We start from the raw sequence: 19,310 nt of genomic DNA, 5'->3' as shown, positions 1-19,310 counted from the left end.
TGAGAGTCCCGCAATCTACGCACGTACCTTCCGTACCCAAATAGTACAAGCAAATCAGCAGACCAACCTCGGGATCTGAAATATGAACGCTTGTATGAAACTTGTCCGTCTGCTTTTCGGTTTTTGAGCATTGAACGGTGCTTGGTACACTTAGAGGTACGCGCTTATAGAGCTTTGAAGCGGTGTCATGTTCTCAAGGCTGCGTATAACAGCTTTGTTGGCTCACACCCAGAGACAGAAGCGTAGGTTAGAGCGTGTCAGTTTGAAAGATGATGTGGATATGTTGGCCTTCAATTGACAGGGAGAATGCTCGTGTGTGCACGGAGGGTCCGGCACGAAGTCTAAGGGTCGTGTGTGATTTTTTGATCTTTGCCATCAAACTCCTCCTTCAGTGTTTTTCAACGTGTTAGTGTTATGCAGCTTAGTGTTCGAGAAGGAGAGTCAATGCAGTTGGGCAAATGATATATCAGAATTCGAGGCCTGGAGATTCTCTTCGTTTGAGGATACACAAAGATGGAAGGGTTTATTTGTGGGATGCATGTTATTTCATGGTGTTCAGGGCTGATAAGGCTCCTTTCAATGCTCACAAAGCGCCAAGTCTCGACACACGTTGGTAGAAATGAACAGAAGATCACACACGTATTTCAGCACAAGCTGTTGGGAAATGGGCACCGAGGTCCCCGTCCGATACTGTCGTTTCCACGTCGGTGTTGAGTTCCGTCAGTGGTTTATATATACTCAAGCCGAATGGATCCAAGATTGAATGGGTTATGAAATTCGTCACGGATAATCATAAAGCTAATCAAGAAAAAAATTAACAAGGAAGTTATACCTTATCCACAGATATTCGGGAATTGATAGTTTGTAGGGTTCTGCGGAATCCAACCGTTAGCTAAACCAGCCTGGTAGCTCCATTCATCAGCAGCTTCAGCTTTCCACGTCCACTGAATCCATCCTTGGTTTCCCTTTTCGTAAGTTTGGGTCTGCGCTTCCCAGTACTGGCGGAGGAAGGTCTTGTAACTAGAGCTGAAGCCTGAAGCTTTCCCAGTGAGGCCCGTGCAACTCCCAACTCTCGTTGATCCGGAAAGGGTGCCTTCGTAACGAGAACCTGTGCCACGGCCATTCAGATATTTGGCACAGTTGTTGGGGGCAGGAGTCCATTCTCCAACGACAGTCCAGAGCGGGGAGTTCGAGAGGGAAGACAGCTGGCCGCATGCGGTAGATATGTGCTGAGCGTTGGTTTGGGAAACCAGCTACAGAAATTGACGGTCAACAATGAAATTGATATTTCAAATATCATATTAAAACTCACGGCTTGAGAGAACATCTGGTAAATGTGAGTGTCAATTATAACGCCCTGCCATTGGGGAGAAGGCATGAAGATACTCCAGTAGCTGAGAGGTTGGAAGGCATCATGGATCATCACGACTATGTTGCTCTGCTGCGATGTCCCGAATGGAAATCTATCAAATGGAATGAAAAAATCGGCTTGTAGGGTATCATGGTGCAGGTGTACCTGATGTTTCCGTAGCTATCGTACCAGTACTAGACAACCGTTCTGATTGATGATAGTCATTAAAACTGGATCCATAAATTACTGACCTGTCTGGTAACGGATAATAACTGGTCACTGAAGTAACCTGCAGGTCTTAATTAATTAAGAGGAAAACGTAAGATTCTTTGATAACGACACATTGAAGTTGTATATGCTTACTCGTTTAGAGGGGCAATAATGGGCACCGTGCCGGTGTTTCCTGCAATCATGGACGCTGCTTGGTTTGCCATGTCCTGCAACAATAAATGTCATAAATAAGAATATATCACCATAGAGCATCATAACATATACGTACGGTGAGCTCATTTTCTGACCAGAGTTATCATAGCTGTATTGACGAGGATCAAAGGGGATACATGTAATAAAGCATATCACAAACCCATTTTGACTACCGGGAACACCTAATGAGCCATAAACGCATAAATCAGCAACTTAAGGTGAGTCCAAGACGATTCATTACTCGCCATGTAAGTCAACAATTAACTTTAACCCATGGTTTTGTGCCCAAGTGACCGCTTTGGTAAGATATGGAAGTTGTCCTTGTATGAAAGGTTCGCCCCCGGACACGTCGAATGCCCAATAGCCGATAGGAAGTCGAACATGGTTGAGGCTTTTCTATTCGTCACTGATCGAATCCGAAATGTTGAAGATAAAGCTTGTACACACCCAGCAGCAGCAATGGCTGCGAAGTCCGCCTCGGTAATCCACGTGTTCCAGTGATTCTGAAGAACGCTTGTAGCGGTTGCCTTATCCTGAAATTGACCAAAAGTCCATTCATCGACAATCCTCAAGTCGCCAGTGTTATCGAACAAAGAGGGAGTAATCCAGGGCTAAATAAAATAATATTGTTCGTTTGCAAAATATGTCAACACGCAACTTATCGTCACGACGGACCTCGAGGACAAGCCATCCCCCCAAGTTAATACAGTGTACTTTTTGAGTTCCGTAGGGGAAACCCCAATTGGCGGCTGTTGTCATTGGCAGCGAAGAAAAGGCCCCAAAGAGCGTGACAAAAACAGAGCGTATCCTCATCATAGGCTGAGTGAAGGGGCTGCAATATGGATCAGGTTGTTACCTACCACTTTTATACCAGCATCAGTTTACCCTACCGTTCCAGTAAGAAGCCAATGAGCTGATGCGAACAGAATGAAATCAAGAACTCCAAGAATAGCTTCCAAAGTCGCGTGGATGAGGGATGCATGGCGCGCCACTGTAGTCATTCTGCCTTTTGGCGTTAACGCTCGAGTGTTTGAGTACTTCTGCCGAGGTTCATATCGGAGGATGCATCCCTTTGCGTACTGCATACGTGTCAATACACTTGTAGTACAAAGACCAGCAGTTTGCATTGTTCGAAGCATGATGTCCACGATACATGTAAGGAAGACATGTCCAATGAAGGGACAAACATGAACCTGGTATTGGCCGTAGTGACCACCAATGAGAGAAGCTGAGACATAGCTTTCAAAAATATCGCAAGCATCTTGTTCCGGACTTACTTCTAGCTTCATATGAATTGGCATTTGTTCAGACACCTATGGCCTATCGAATGAGCATGCTTCCCATACAATGCGGATGGCCCGAGTGAGCTCTGACTCAGACGACACCTCAATGTTTCCACAAAGGATTACCTCTCTCAGCGCGCTTGGTTACCGGATCGAAGAGATAAAAATACTAAAACAAGCACTCGACCTTTACTCGACATCCACCTTATATCATTACTATATACTTGCAGTAATGTGTATTCCTATGAATACTTTTCGAACGGCTCGGCTGGCTACCCACGTGTAAAGAAAGGACATTAGACGGATGTTAGACTCTTCCCTTATAAAGTTAACTGGATCCATTCACTTTGCCTATATCAGAACACCATTTTAGAAGCATATGCAGCACCTAACTGTCTTGTCTGCTGTTACAACAACCGCCAGCCTTTTGTATGTATATCGATATCCCATAGACTGAGAAAACTAAGATTACCAAATTAGCTACCGAATAACGCTTTCCCGGATACTTTTTAGCGCCCATTAGTATTACACGTTAATTTCCGAGATATAAATATGTGTATTAGCGCACAGACCGGCGTAGGTGTGAGTGTGAGTGTGAGTGTGAGTGTGAGTGTGAGTGTGAGTGGAAGGAGTATACTACAAACTGCTATCCCATAACACACCTAAGTATAAATGCGAATTGATAATGTGAATTACTATGCGTTGGCGCAGGGTAAGAGGGAGCGAGCAAGAAGTAGGCAGGAAGAGGGTCACCAATGGGCAGCAGCGAGCAAGAAGTAGGCAAAAAGCGGGTGTACTACAATAAGCAGAGCAGGAAAGCAACAAGAAACAAGAAACAAGAAATAAGAAAAAGAAACACGCAGCTGGAAAGAAAGAAGCTATATGGTATATGGTCACATGGTGGGATGTGGGATGTGGGATGTGGAATTGTCATTTCAGTTTCAGCATTTATTGGACATTGGACATTGGACATTCACATTCATATTGCACAGTGGAATGTAAATGCGAAGCTGGTATTGAGTTGGTATTGAGGCGAGGCGAGGTGAGGTGAGGAGAGGGGAGGGGAGGCGGGGCCAAGAAACAAGCGAGAACAAGGTCAAGGTGGGCGGAGAACGTGTACATCATACACTGCTGGTGCACATGTGGTCGTCTGCGAGGCTGGGTCTGGGTCTGGTCATGAGAGATGTCGATGAGCATGAGTGAGGAGTGAGTTTGAGTTTTTAAGAGAGATGGCGTTGGCGATGGGATAGGAGCTCTGTGGCACGTGCTAGTGCTTGAAGTGTAATTTGAAATTGAAATTGAAATTTGAAATTGAATTTGAATTTGATCGAAGCGTCGAATTTGATGCATTGATCCCGTTGATTGATCCAGTTGATGGTTGATGGTTGATCAATGATGGTTGATGTTGCGCCGTTGTTGTCCTCTCGCGTTACCATCCAGTCGCCGACTCGGCGGCGCGCCGCGAGAGCGAACAAGGAAGAGGACAGAGAAGGACAGGTGATGCAGATGCGCTATTTTCAATTCAATTCAATTCAATTTACTTTCTATTTTTTGTGGGCGTGTAAAGGCGTGTGACCACGCGGGAGCGGGAGATGATAAGCAGGTAAGTACGTTAAGGAGGGAGGGAGGGAGCATGGATTTGGAGTGGAAATTTAGTGAGGGATTGGAGTGGAAATTTAGTGAGGGATTGGAGTGGGATTGGAGTGGGATTGGAGTGGGATTGGAGTGGGATTGGAGTGGGATTGGAGTGGGATTGAGGGTTGACAAGGGTTTCCAGGCGGTATGGCTGTATAGCGGCGGGCGCGGGGGAGGTGCGTTATGGTTAGAAGAAGTACCCTATGTCGGAAACTCCCTAGGTGCATGATCAGGCCGTTAATGCCGTTAATGCTAAATTTGTATGATAATGCCTGATCAGAATTGTAGTCGCATGATCATTAAGCACCAACGTGATCAGGTAGGCCATGATCAGGCAACAAATACCTGATAAGATCCATTAGACAAGATTAGGCGACCCGTAAAATGAGAAGAGTCAAACGTGATCAAAAGAAGACAGGTGCGTTGCTTGCCATTATCACATCACTTGAAGACATATTTGTAATTAGAGTATTAATTAAGACGATGTACTTACCGGGATTCGAACACATTACCTTGAAAACACTGCTTACCTTTATAACCACTGAGCCATTGCGCCGTATATTAAACTGTTAAGAAAGGTTAACTCGTACCTTCGTCAACATAATTATCTTCTGAAGGCCTCACTCTTTGCCTCGCAAGTTGGATGCGCCTTGCAAATCGGATACACCTTGTAAATTGGATATGCCTCACATATTGGATAAGATCCTTTTGCTCTTACAGTACCCACAAATTGCAAGGGACTAATAGCAGTCAGATAATGACAGTAAGTTCGATTTAAAATCTACACTGGATGTACTAATATTATCAATAGGACATCGACAGTAATAAGTTATTTCCGTCCTCTTTTTCCAGAACCCCGGGACCGTGTTGAAGACTTCCCACCTTGTTGTGTGCCTGGGTCATGACTGGTGGGAGAGGAATTGTTGGCATTGTCATCGGAATGATGGGAGGTATTAATATTGGGTGTGTGAAAAGAATTATGGGCTGGAAATCTTTCTTCCATGGCTAGACAAGACACTATAGCTCTAGATTCGGTGCGTGTTAACCGTTTTGTCAATGTTGCAATGGGTTCTGATGGATTGGCTTGAGAAGGCAGGGATTCCGTCAAGGGGTCGGCAAGTGTCAATGGACTGCTCTGCACAGCATTGATAGTCGTCGGGTCAATGATATTGATATCAGAATCTAAAGTTAGATTGCTGCGAGGCTGTTCATTGAGTGGACGTGCACCGTCGTGATGTGTTTCTTCTTCAAAGTTATTGAAGTGCTCTGCTTCTGTAGTCCCCCGGATAGGAACAAGTACTATAAGCAAGTATAAATTAGTGCAGTATTAACAAACATAATCACAAAAAATAATGATAGAACCCCAGTTAAATTTATGACTTACAAGAGCGTGTATTTTGACCGTCAATATCGTTGTCTGCATCCTCTGTTTCATCAAAATCCTCTCCATCAAATGTATCAGAATGTGCAGACACAGCAAATTCGGATTCTTCTTCAAGATGCAGACGCTCCATGTCTCGCTCAATTTCGGCAGCTTGATCTAATTCAATAACCTCTCCATCACTGTCCTGTCCGGATTGTCCATGTGCCGAAATATTGACAGCAAATACCTCACTGTCCCACTCTTTGAGAAGTCGAACAACATACCCTGCAGTTGTCGGATTTGCATGAAGTTGGGTAAGATACATTTTGTAATAATTGATTTCGGCATTGTAGTCAATTTTCGTATCGGGTCCAATTCCTGACCCGCCAAAGGATTTGTCGCTAGATAAAATATATCTGCACTGATAATAGATGAACATATATAACAAATAAGGTAGACGGCCCAGCAACTTACAAATCCGCAAATATTTGCAATTAAACCAAATGTTGTCTTTGCAGGCTTGTCCGACCCTAGATAAAAGCTTGAGGCCCGAGACACAGCATTGTCCTTGTCCATGGCGGATGTCTTTCCAAAAAGCGTAGCACGAGCAGTCTACAGCATGCCACCATATTTAGTGTGAGCTTGATAATTAAAAAACATAAGCAAGTAACTGTTCGTACCATATACAGAGACCCGTTTCGAAATCTATGGTCAACACGTGAAGTATCGCCATTTTTACACAAAATAGGTGGAAAGCGAGCATAAGCCTTTTTGGGTGAGGCCTTTCCTGCTTCCGAGTTAGCAAATGCAACATCAAATCCCAAAAGCTTTTGAATTTCCGGCATCTTGATTCGTTGGGATGTAAATTTGGGATCAAAGTAATGTGTTGGAAGGCCAAAAATACTAGCTGCACAAGACGTTCGAAGCATTGATAATGAAGTGGACCGACCAGCACTGAGTCCCTCCCTAAACTGTCGATGTAATTTGCAACCATTTGGCAAAATATTAGCATTCTATCAACAACTTGTTTAATTTAAAATATCAATGACTCACCAATCGGAGAAATGTTTTACCCTTTGAGCTAGACACCAACCGCATGATCGGATGATACTTGGAGGGAATGTGCTCGTAAAGCTCTAGAGATGCTCTAATAGCCTCATTAGCTGGCAATTGGTAACGCTCAACGCTGTCCAAGGCAAATGATGCAGTAGGTAGTGTTGGAGAAAACATGGCAGGTGTAACAAAGAGATTGTAAAAAAGTCCAAAATACCGCCCCCATTTTTTCACATCCAGTGCCATATCTGTAACAGCAGGGTCTACTTCGGATGAAATTGGCTCTACAACAGTGCCTGGAATACTTGCATTTTTAGCATTCTGCACACGCTTTGGTTGACGTGTGAGCTGGAGCTTTAGATCTGCAACCTCCGCTTTAAGCTGTGAGTTTGCAGTCTGTAGAGACAAGTAGTCCTTTTGCAGTGTACAGTAGGCCTAGAATATGTCAAAATAATTCATTTTCTGTTATCACATACAGAAATGCGAATGAACCACACCTTATAGAGCTGTGTCATGTCTAGAAACTGGGGAACAGCAAAAGATTCTGAAGGATTATTTGGTGGCAAGGAAGCGCTGGAAGAAGAGGTATCTAGTGGGAATAATGTTCCGGGATCTGCAGCAAGTCCTGGCATTGAATCCACAATAAGAGGAGGAGTGCTAGTGCATGATAGCATTGGGTTACTGCCAGATATACTTCTAGCAGAGCTTGGACCTTGGATACAACGACGGGCCATTGCTTTAATGTAGGTAGATTATGTCTACATAGACCTTTGGCTTGTTTTTTTTATAAGAGTCTCCCTTCTGCCCGCTTCCAAATTAACTAATAAACAATGTCTTCTATCTACTGATAACAAGGTAGATGTGAAAGTATTGTATTTTAGGCATCATTTTTCTTATAGTTCATTGACATAGAATAGTCTGAGACTCATGCTGCTTGGAAGCGCATGCAATATGATTAGCAGATAAGCCTGTTGTAGCCACATGCCACTTTGATCAATGCACCCGGTTGATGGTGAAGGGATTCTCAATTTATTAATTCATCACTAATGCACATGAAATTGCATTGATACCGCATGAGCAACTATCTATTGAGACCTCCACCTGATATGTGAGTGCATTCTAACATGATGGAGTGCTATTCTATACTACAAATTAATTGTATCTATGTTTAACTTGTTGAATTTAGCCATGCCGCTCTCCAAACGCCTGTTACCATGCACGATTGATTTGTTCTAAGTCAACTTTCTCACGGCTGTGAACTTTCTCACAATGTCGCATTCTGCATTACTTGCATTTCAGGATGTGCCGATGTGTTACCGTTGGGCCGAAATTAAGTCTTTTAGTGTGATATACCTAAGTATATATGAAAGCGCAGCAGGTCGAAAGAAAATACCTCTATTTGGGGTGTCTGAGTACAAAGGCAAGTGCAATTAATAGCAAGGCTGATAGTACATTACACATTTGCATGATTAATCAATTCTACATGACCTAAATCTGGATTTAAGCGCTCCCACATATCCTGATCAATGAGATCATTGACCAAAAATTCTGATCCAGTGACATCTGTGCTGTGATTTTTGGATAAAAGTGCACCCCGAATGATTGTATCAGCATATATAAAAACAGCTGATGATCTTGGCCAAGACCAAACCCTGATTAATCCCAAGTCTATGTCGCGTCGGCGAGCCAATAAGGAACATGGAACGTCCATAGGCAAGGCTAGTGCCATATAATATGTTTGATTATATAGCTCAATACCAAATAGATACAAAAGCTGCACAAAAATGCATTGCTTTTGATCAACCTTGATAAGAGCAAAATCATATCGTTCTTTATGATGGAATTTGGGATTGGTTTGGAGTATATTGCTTTCTACCCGCCAGTCAATGAGTGATTCATAGAATACCTCAATAGACCGATAGGGTGTGATCTGAATATTGAGAAATTTGATGTTAGTTCAATGCTTCAAACTGAATGCAGAAGTCTAAGTCTAATAAAGGTTAATCACTTACTGGATGATCTGTACTCAACAAAACTCTACTTCCAATGGTTTGTGAGAGTGATTGACCCAGCCTTCGTCGGAATAAATTAAATGCAGCATCTTGTGAGTGGATAGTTTCCAGCTCAAGTTCAGACAATGTAATGGAAGGGAGCTTTGATCCAAGATGTATATGGTCATTCCCAGGCTTAGACTTTGCTGGCAGGTCTAGGCCGTCTCGTTCTTCTGCATCTTCTATATTTTTCTCCACAGAGACATCGAGTAAGTCTATTCCATCACGTACAATATTTGACACAAGATCCATTTCGTTAACTTGGAGAATCTGATGAGTTAAAAAGATGTAGTGATTCAGTTATGTATAAGGTACTGCTCACATAAAATAATATAGTTTATGGCTTACTTGTGGTGCTACATTCTTGAAATTGGTATGGTTCTGATAGAACTTTTTCAATGGTCCATTTGCCTTCTCATATGGCTTTGTATTATAGTTGCGAGTTACACCTTTATCAAGAATGTCGTCAAAGATATGCTGGTGCGTATGTGCCTTGGGAAAATTCCAAGACTTCTCCGGACTTTCAGATGCATACAACTATTTTTTTAAAATTTTATGACAAAGTAAGCCACAAACCAATATTTGTAAAAGAAACACACCTGAAGAGTTTTGCTGAATGTTTCAAGATATTTCCGGCCATTACTGATTGATGTTTCCGTTTGCAGAGTTAATGAAGCAAACATTCGAAGGTTTAGGTAGCTCCGAATTAGCCGTAGTAGTAAGTATCCACGTGGAGAAGCTTCAGCAGTCAGCACATGTTGAGCAGCAAAAATGATAACCTTGGATAGGTGCTCAAACTTTCGTCCATCAGACATTTCTCCGGTTTTGTTTAGTGCATCAAAATGGTTGAGTGCAGGCCATGGGGGGATACTTTGCAGACCAAGATCTACACCAACCTCAGCATCTCTACCTAGATCCCTGAGCACTGCTTTCAGCTCCACCAACATATGTGATTTGAATAGTCCCCCATCATAAGCGTGTAGCACATCAAAGGAGAGTGCTTTGTATATATCAGTTCGGTTTATATCCTAGAATACATTCTAAAATATAAAATATAATTTCAGCACCAGAGTAAACAATCACCCGGATAATGGGCGCTTATTTGAAATATACCATAACATCCGTAATCCCATATGATTTAAGCAGCTCTTCACTTTCTGTTGCATTTAAACTCTGGGAACGAATGTAAATTTGACGCATTTGAGAGGTTGTGCGTCAAGGATACACGGTTGAAATGTTGGAGAGCTTGGAATTTGGAACTAAACAAATTGGGCAAGGAAACAGTCCCGTTCGCCCTCGTGTCAATGCCATCATTGTCCTGTCAATAAAATTATAAGTTAGTTATGCTACAGAACTCTACTTTCGTAATACAGCTTACTGTTCTTCGTAGTCAGCAGATATTGAGAGAATATGAGGAAAGATATTTCGAATCTTTCCATCTCCGCACTTGATTGCAGCTCCAAAGGTTGCTGGCGCTTCAATTGACTGTAGGATTTTGTGTACGGCTTTATGCCAAATTAACCGTTTGAGGTCAACGTAGCTGGCTTTGTGAGTATGGGCTGAATCCTCGTCTGGCTATAATAAGAGAAATTCAAATAACATTAGCAAAGATATGGGCTATTTGAGAAACTTTGAATCATTTAATAAAATGGAGACATACAATGGGTAACCAGCCAATAAGTCGACCTCCTCCAACTCCAGTTCCATTCCGGATATTAACAGGAAGGTTTGCACATCTTACCATGACAGGATAGCCTTTGACTGTTCCAAAGGATGATAATTGGGATTTATCTGCCCAAGGATTGATGAACATTAAACTAGCGTCGTTTGGAATATCTGGCCGTGACTTTGACATATCAAACATTTTGTGAGTATATAGACTTGTTTCTCAATGAAGTATTAAAATTGTGATACCTGGATGTCCCACCAAGTGTTCCCAGTCCATGGCTCATCAATTATGCGCTCAAACCTCTCTCCTTTATACATGAACAACTGTTCTGCATTCCAGTGAAATCTTCGGACAAGTGCTGGATCCAGAAGAAGTTCACGGCACCATTCCCATAGGGGACGGTACCACACATTGTAGGTAAGGCTTTCACCCTTGTAATTGACCGAAATAGGCGTCTTGATAAACTAAACCAGTTGCCAACAGCTGTCTGGTGAATAATAAACTGTTAAATAAAGTTGCAGTGCACACGTACTCCTTGTGCACGGGTTTCCCGTGCAAAAGTCCATATTTGAGTTAAATCGGCATCATTTTTCAGGGTGAATTCATTTGGTGATGTGACGGCTTGATGAATTAGGGCAATAAGTACCTCTAACTGATCATGACTCAGATGGGCGCTAAGAAATATCTCCGCAAACTCGAAGTCAAGACGTGTACGAAATGGGCGCCAAGGCCTCTGGTCCACATTGACAGATTTTAACGGTGAATCGCCTTCGCTGTCAAGCTCACAGTATTCGTCAAAAGTATAATTTTCATCTGGAATTTGGGAGCTTGGGTGATACTTAATGTGTATGTCTTGAAATTGGGGAGTGGTACTGCGAGCTTGCTCAAAATTGACATCTGATTCAGAATCCTCTTGCATTTCTAAGTTACAACATCATGAGTAGTTTCTTATCTGTTTTTCTATCAATTAAATGGTGCTTACCTTCGGAGAATATATTTGGAGAGTTTGGTACTTCTGGTAATATACTCTTGTGATAGTTGTTTGGATGTTGTTGTTGAGCAATTCGGATAGCATCGTTAACTATTAGAAAATACAAGCGTTAGAAATATGCATGCATAGAAGTAGGTACCATCTTTCCATTTCTGCCCTCTTGCTCAGCAAGAGCAACAAATTCCGTGTTGATTTCCGATGCGTGATGGTTTGAATTGGCTGGATTGAGTGCACATCGTCGTTCATGAGCTCCAATTCCGCGAGGAAGGTACATGTTTGTGCACCAGGTGCACTCAACACGACCAGGATCTGCACGAGACATCATGTACCCTTTTGACTGAGATGTTTTACGAGGAGGAATATTTGGTGAGAGGCTTGTAAGAGAAAAGATAAGGGCACTATTTGTTCATTAAAGAAAGCACAACTTCCACTGTAATTTATACTTTTCTATGTCTTAAGAAATCAAGTAATATTAAGCTAGAAGCGTTCTATACCTCTCTAGAAGTTTACATATCTACTTTCTTGTGGAACTAAGTATTCTAAGCATGCTAAACTTGGTAAATGACAAAAAATCGAAGCCATTAAAGGCAGTTAAAGTGTTCTATTGTCCCTTTTACTTGTGTTTAGTATCGTGATATACAATCTAATCATATAAATTAGTGCACAGATTGCCCGTAGAAGCATAATGTATGGTGCTATTAGGGTTTTTGGTATGCTTAAACAACTCCAAAGTCTCTATCAAGTGTTTCCTCACGTCATCTATTAATGACAAGTCCCTAGTGTACATTATCTTATCTTAAGGTCATTTATAACATCACACTGCCCTTAGCATTAACAGGAGGCAGTCTCGCTTATCATACCACGTTGTACATTTTAGCCCATTAACAATGATCTGATCAGTAAAATCGGGGCAATGATCAGACTAACGCCTGAAAAGGCGATCTAGAGGTTTCCGACATAAGCTATTATCTATGTATGTTCATATGATATGATATGATATGAGATGGCTTGGTTAGGTTGGATATGGCTTGGTTGGATATGGCGGGTTCGCCGGTTTCTTGAGCGTTGTATAGTATAGGTATAGTATAGTATGGGTGTAGTATAGTATAGTATATATTCTAAGAGTAGCTCGCTCCCTCGGTCGGTCGGTCGCACGTTATCCGAGTCGCTAGTCCTTATCGAATATCCTCCCGGTTCCCTTATCTATCTATCAGAATATCTATTTTCTGTTCTATATATTCTGTTCTGTTCTGTGCTGTTCTTGCCACTTTCCTTGTTAGTAGACGTTGTGTTTGTATTTGATGATTTGTTTTTGTTTTTGTTTTTGTTTTTGTTTTTGAATTTTGCTTGTTGAATTCTACATTCTACATTCTACTACTCGCGTCGCGTGGGCATTTGTATTGTACCCCGCGTTTTCCCTTTTCTTAGACTGAGTCCGTCCCGCCCCCCGCAGGCACCCACGCGCAAGCACGGACACGGACGCACGGGCGTTGTACATTCTTTGTTTTTACCATCACGACGATTCTTCCTCCCTTCGTCCGTCCATCCGTCCGTTGATTTTACCTTCCTGTACTTCCTTCCGTCCTTCTGTCCGTTGTTCATTCATTGTTCATTCATCGTTCATTCATTCACATTCCCTTCATTCATACGACCATCCAACCCCACCGTCCCGTCCATCCCGCCCGCCCTCACCTCACCTCATCCCGCGTCCCGCCTTATCTCACCCGCCTCACCCCGCCTCACCCCGCCCTCACCCGCCCTCACCCGCCCTCACCCCAACCCGCCCCAACCCACGGCATCGCATCACATCATCACACACCATCCAGAAGCAGAAGCAGAAGCATAAAAGCAGAAACACAATCACAATCACACACACAGCAATGCAACGCGTCTGGTCGACGTATCTGGATCAGAATGGGCAGCAGCATCATGTTGAGCGGACGGGGAGCCCGCATTTGGTATGTGCTTTGTCTTTACCCCTTGTCCGTTTTGCGGTGTGTGTGGGCCGTTGTTCGTTGTTCTACCCCTTGTCTGGTTTGCGGTGTGTGTTGGCCGTTATTCTACCCCTTGCCCCTTGCCCCTTGCATTTGCCCCTTGCCCCTTCATGAATCGTGAATCGCGAATTGCGAATCGCGGATTATATCGCCTTTGGCTGGATCCACATAATCCCTATCACTATCACCACCTCCCTCATTTCCGCCTGGAAGTCGGGAAAGGTGGCGATTCGGATTCGATTCGATTTGCGAAAGTGGGAAAGGCGCATGAGAACGAATTTTTTTCGGTGACCCGCTTTGGCTTTGTTGGTTTCATAAAGTTGATTTGAGGATGATTCTTACGCAATAAATTTTTTTTCTTATTTTTCCCCATCACCGCTTACGCTACGCCGTTGTTACGCCTCGCCTCGCCTCGCCTCCTGTCTTCGCTGTCATCAACGTACACCCTTCCCTTCCTTTATTCCTTCGTTTACCTCCCTTGGTTTACTCCACCTCGCTGCACGCACCGCCTGGCCTACGCGGCGTCCCATATATCACTTGGCTCGACTCGACGCTCCACACTCCTTTCTTTTTTTCTTTTTTCCCACATCATCGTCGTCGTCACCACGTATCAACAATCGTCTGTCACGCACTCACACCCACACCCTCGCTCTCGCTCACCTACTCTCATTCACCCGCCATCTGTCCTCTGTGATTGACTGTTGTTGTTGTGATTGTTGATTGTTGCTGTTGTTGATCATTGCTGTTGCTGCTGTTGATCGACTGCGGTGTACCGGGTGTTAGATGGATCCAAATTCTCCGTGAGTCGTCTTTTTTTTTTCACATTCCCGCCGCCGCCCGCTTCATCGTTTTGCCCGATTGACTGACGCCCCTCTCTTTCTCTCTCTCTCTTTCTCTCTCTTTTACTTTCACGTTCGCTTTGGCTATTCGCTGTTCGCTTCTGCGTTGGTTTACGGCTCACTTTGTGTTTGGGTCTCGCCACCTCCTTCCTTCCTTATTCCCTATTCGGCTCCTTCCATCCTTCCACTTCCATTCATTTCCCACCCTCCTTCCCCCATGCCCACCTTCCCGCACCCCTTCGCCACCTCCTCCTCCCCCTCCCACCTGCACACCCACACCCGCTCAACCTCCACCTCCCACTCGGGCTCGGGGACCCACACACCCAGCCGCTCCTCCGTCATCTCCCACGCCAACTCCTCCTACTCGCGCGCCGACTCCACCCGGCCCATCCTCGCTGACATGCACCACGGCACCTCCTCGTCTCTCACGGATATCAACGGGCTCCTTGCGCCTACGCTCCCGTTTGCCTCTGCAGGGGGAGGGGGGGGAGGGGGGCTGAGTCCGTCCTCTGCGCGAGGATCGAAGGATAATCTCTCCGTTGCGACGGGGAGCAATCTTTCGCTGAGTGTGAATTATCTGCCGACGAAGTTTAGTGCGAGTATTGTGTCGCCTGGTGGGACGCGCAATCGGAAGGGTGGCAAGGGAGGAGGGGGGGGTGAGCAGAATTTGATGCCGAAGAGGGGTGGGGGGTTGGAGGCGTTTCGGAGTAATGAGGCGCGGATGCCGCAGGGGAAGGGGAGGTTGAGGTGGAACAAGTTCAAGTGGATTTTGTTAGTCACAAACAGCATGGTGCGTCCCCCCCCCTCCCTCCCCTCTCTTCCTCTCTTCCTCTCAAAAATTCAAACATCATTCTACTCTGCATACACAGCTGGTGCTGTACTCCCTCGCGGCACTCGTAGTGTGCCTGTTGACATGGTTCGACATCTGGGAACACGCAGACATCATCCGCACAGGGAACCACCCCGAACTCGTCCTCTCAACACTCGCATCATGCATCGGGCTCCTCACATCCCTCATAGGCTTCGCCGGCATCCTCCTCAACAACCGCGGCTTCCTCGCGTGGTACACGTTCTTCACCTGGATCACATTCGCCCTGCTCGTTACTCCAGGGTATATGACGTATAAGAAGAGGACGTTCAATTTGGAGGGCAAGATCAACGCGCAGTGGTCGAGGGCCCTCGGGCCGGAGGGCAGAGCGAGGATCCAGAATCAGCTCAAGTGCTGCGGCTACTTCTCCCCCTTCGTAGAAGCGACCATAACACAAACGTGCTACGCGCGCTCCATCCTCCCCGGGTGCAAGCTGCCCTACCTCGATTTTGAGAGGTTCGTGCTGAAGAGGTGGTATGCGGCGGCGTTTGTGCTGGTGCCGTTTCAGCTTGCGGTGATGGTTGCCGGGCTGCTGTGTAGTAATCATGTGACGTATCGGTTTGGGAAGGGGATGATGCCTGAGGCGTATAGGTTGAATATGAGTACGATGGCGGTGATTATGGAGAATTATGCCAAGTGAGTTGTGGTTTTTTGTTTTTGTGTTTCTTTTTTTGTGCTTTTTTTTTTTTGTGCTTTTTTTTTTGGCGTTTTTTGGCGTTGTTTTTTTTGGCGTTTTTTTCTTTACATCATCTTTTTTTTCTTTTTTTCTGTTGGATTTTTGGGATTTTAGGGGATTGTGCAGCTTGGATGCAGATTTGGCGGTTGATGTGCGTTTTCGCCCTTCCCGAGTCCCTACTCTACACTACTCCCACTCCACTTCTTACGTTTTCCTCCTCACCCCCACTCCTGACTTCCTCGCCTCACTGCTCATCTCCGCTCTTCCTCCGCACTCTGTTTTTTTTTTTCTTCTTTCATTTAACCATCTTTCATCTACGCGAACGGGTTACATCTGCATCTTACGTTCACGTTTCCGCATCTTACGTTTTTACGTTGTGGCGTCGTGTCGTACCACGACCACGACTGCCGCCGCCGCCGCCGCCGCACTATATGTCTTGGGCTTCGCAGAGACGCGATGCGATACGTGAGACGCGATGCGATACGTGATATCTCGTCTCGTCTCACCTGTTCTGTTCTGTTATTTTGTGTTCTGTTGTTTTGTGTTTTGTGTTTTGTGTTATTTCGTGTTATGTGTTATGTGATATGGAGGAGCTAGCGCACTTGCTCTTACACCTCACACTTACACTTCCCCTCCTCCACTTCCCCTCCTCCCCTCCTCCCCCTATCTACATACCATAACACAATGACTATTACTAACCCTGCACTTTTTTTTTTTTTTTTTTTTTATCTAGTCAACTAGCAGACCAATACGGCGCGGACATTGCAGATGAAATTCTCAAGAAATCGCGGTTGGGCGCCGCTGCCGCTGCCGCGTCCAACATCCATTCCTCGGCGAACGCGGGGTATGGTGCTGGTGCGGCGACGCCGATGGACTCTTCGAGCTCCTTTGGATTTTCAGGGAGTAATAACGCAGGAGGAGGAGGAGGAGGGGGAGGGGGGGAGGAACAGGTCAGAACGCATGCTGCGATGTCGCCGTTCCATGCCAAGTATAATTCGATTGGGGGGCGGGATCGGGATGCGTGAGGGTGTGGGTGAGGGGCATCTTGGAGTGGGTGAGGGGGAGAGGGAGGGGCTTCTTGGAGTGCGCCTGGTGCGCGAAGGCGAGAGGGATGGTGAGGGCGATGAAGAGGCTCAGGGCAAGGGGGGTGATGGGAACGCTGCGAGCGCGAGCGCGGGTGCGGGTGCGGGTGCTACGCCTGACAAGAGAGGAGGAAGCACTGGGGCGGGGGGAGGTGGTGGTGGTGGGATTGGGATTGGGATTGGGTGGTGGGATTTGTTGGAGGTTGGGCTGCGCTGGAGTGGGGGTGGAGGTGGAGGTGGTGCTGGGGGTGCTGTGAGTGGGAGTGGTGGAGGTGGGGGCGGTGCTTCTGGGGCGAATGGAAATGGGGGCGGGAGTGCTGGGAGTGCGAGTGCTAGTGCTGGTGCTAATGGGACGGCGACGGGCGCGGGGGATGTGCAGATGACGATGACTGGAGGACGACGATGAATGCATTCGACTTCTTGGCTACGCGTTGTATTGCATTGCATTGTATTGCATTGCATGCGCACATGTATACACCCCACGCGCGCGCGCGCACGCACCGCACATCCACATCCGCGTCTTCCTCTCCTCTCCCAGCACTTCGCCCTCTTCCGCTGTTGGTGTTGGTGTTCCGCAGAAAATATGCTGATGGTCTTGGTGATGCTCCTGGTGAGGCGTGCGCGAGGTACGGGGGGCGAGGTACGAGGGTCAGGTACGAGGGTCAGGTGTGAGGGTCAGGTGTGAGGGTCAGGGGCAAGGGGCAAGGGGCGAGGCGTGAGGCGAGGAATGGACTCGCGAAACGATGCAGCTACAACTAGCTACACGTATACACATATACAGACTGGATGCAGTTATAAATTGGATACAGACACACAGATAGGATAGGATAGGATAGGATAGGATACCGTAATTTTTTTTGTCTTTCGTTTTTTCCCTTTTTCTTTGACCTCTCTTTTTTTATTTCTTTCTTTTTTTTTTCGCTTTTTTATTTTAGGTACTAATCGGATTGAATTTCAAGTTGAATCGGATCGAATCGAACGAATCGAACTTGGAGTTTGAAGCTTGAGGCTTGAAGCTTGAGGCTTGAGGCTTGAAGCTTGAATATTGAATGGCTTGAATATTGAATGGTGATGACATGTGAATGGGGACTGGAGATTGGAGATTGGAGATTGGAGTGAGCTTTCGAGGAGAGGGCTAGTAAGCTTTAACATACAATATACAACATACTTTGTAAGGTGAGTAAAGGTAAGGTAAGTAAGGTAAGTAAGGTAAGTAAGTTGTTATCGGCAGTGCTAGACATGAAATCGGCAGGTAAGCAAGCTTTTATTTTGGGTGATGAAGAGGGCGACGAGGGGCTTTGGGGCCTGCTTTCCTCCTCTGAATCTCCAGCTCCAGGGCGTATACCGGCCTCTATGGGAGTGCGGAGGCGGAGGATGACGCGGACGATTCAGGTGGCTGGGCGCTTGATGTACTCGGTGGTTTGTACATACTCTGCTCTGCTCTACTCTACTCTACCCGCCTAAATCTAATCATAATTGATGTTCGATGTTCGATGATCTTTGATACTTTAAAGGGGTAAAAAGTGGTAAAAACTAATGATGTTGGTGTCAGCTTTCCAGGTTTTGTAAAATTTAATTTAGGATCTTCACGCACAGACTCAGTAGTGTAAGTTGACTGTACTATTCTTTTTGTACGGTTGTACGCTACCGCAGTGGGCATGACATTGGGCCGTTGAGAGAGAGGAATGCTGGTAAATGAAGAGGTATATTTTTTGTGGCTGATGGATCCATAAGTAGGATTTGGAAAGCAGGGTTTCAGGTTAGATTAGATGATTGATGATAGATGATGTGATGTCGGAAGGAGTCGTAGTGGATGGATGCAGCGTACGCTGCTTGAAGACAGCTGCACAGCCGACATACGGCGTCTCCTTCCGCACGAGAAGGTACACTCCAGCGCGCGAGCACGTTGGTTGAAATGTAACATGATATTTCTAGCTGAGCGGCTTTGGCGTAAACTTCTGTCGCTGGGTGGTCTAGGGAGCCCGGCACAGGGGTGTTGTTGGCTTGCTGACTTGCAAATACTGTTTTTGGG

At 45.5% G+C, this 19,310-nt stretch overlaps 4 protein-coding genes across 4 annotated transcripts; 1 reads left to right on the top strand and 3 right to left on the bottom strand.

The window, feature by feature from the left end:
* Positions 1-833: 833 nt before the first annotated feature.
* Positions 834-1,938, bottom strand: JR316_0000070 (Glucan 1,3-beta-glucosidase; the record flags this gene model as incomplete). Its single annotated transcript, XM_047885886.1, has 7 exons — positions 834-1,253; positions 1,313-1,463; positions 1,517-1,545; positions 1,603-1,648; positions 1,715-1,788; positions 1,851-1,864; positions 1,935-1,938. 7 exons carry the CDS (start codon positions 1,936-1,938, stop codon positions 834-836), a joined length of 738 nt encoding a protein of 245 aa, XP_047753632.1.
* A 3,583-nt stretch (positions 1,939-5,521) lies between these two features.
* JR316_0000069 (uncharacterized protein) lies at positions 5,522-7,842 on the bottom strand (the record flags this gene model as incomplete). Its single annotated transcript, XM_047885885.1, has 6 exons — positions 5,522-5,991; positions 6,077-6,476; positions 6,530-6,667; positions 6,736-7,026; positions 7,109-7,543; positions 7,606-7,842. 6 exons carry the CDS (start codon positions 7,840-7,842, stop codon positions 5,522-5,524), a joined length of 1,971 nt encoding a protein of 656 aa, XP_047753631.1.
* A 1,223-nt stretch (positions 7,843-9,065) lies between these two features.
* JR316_0000068 (uncharacterized protein) lies at positions 9,066-12,093 on the bottom strand (the record flags this gene model as incomplete). The annotated part of the gene is made up of 12 exons (XM_047885884.1): positions 9,066-9,092; positions 9,121-9,429; positions 9,508-9,696; positions 9,759-10,187; positions 10,273-10,332; positions 10,385-10,418; positions 10,538-10,734; positions 10,820-11,005; positions 11,074-11,292; positions 11,361-11,738; positions 11,811-11,909; positions 11,959-12,093. The coding sequence occupies 12 exons, from the start codon at positions 12,091-12,093 to the stop codon at positions 9,066-9,068; spliced, it is 2,262 nt and encodes a 753-aa protein (XP_047753630.1).
* A 2,776-nt stretch (positions 12,094-14,869) lies between these two features.
* Positions 14,870-17,684, top strand: JR316_0000067 (uncharacterized protein; the record flags this gene model as incomplete). Its single annotated transcript, XM_047885883.1, is given in 4 exon segments — positions 14,870-15,442; positions 15,522-16,156; positions 16,930-17,172; positions 17,186-17,684. 4 exon segments carry the CDS (start codon positions 14,870-14,872, stop codon positions 17,682-17,684), a joined length of 1,950 nt encoding a protein of 649 aa, XP_047753629.1.
* Positions 17,685-19,310: the final 1,626 nt, after the last annotated feature.

Source organism: Psilocybe cubensis, chromosome 1, assembly GCF_017499595.1.
Source record: "Psilocybe cubensis strain MGC-MH-2018 chromosome 1, whole genome shotgun sequence".
In the NCBI taxonomy this organism is placed as follows: domain Eukaryota; kingdom Fungi; phylum Basidiomycota; class Agaricomycetes; order Agaricales; family Agrocybaceae; genus Psilocybe; species Psilocybe cubensis.
The sequence above is the reverse complement of the archived record's forward strand: the minus strand, read 5'-3'. Positions and strand labels throughout refer to the sequence as shown.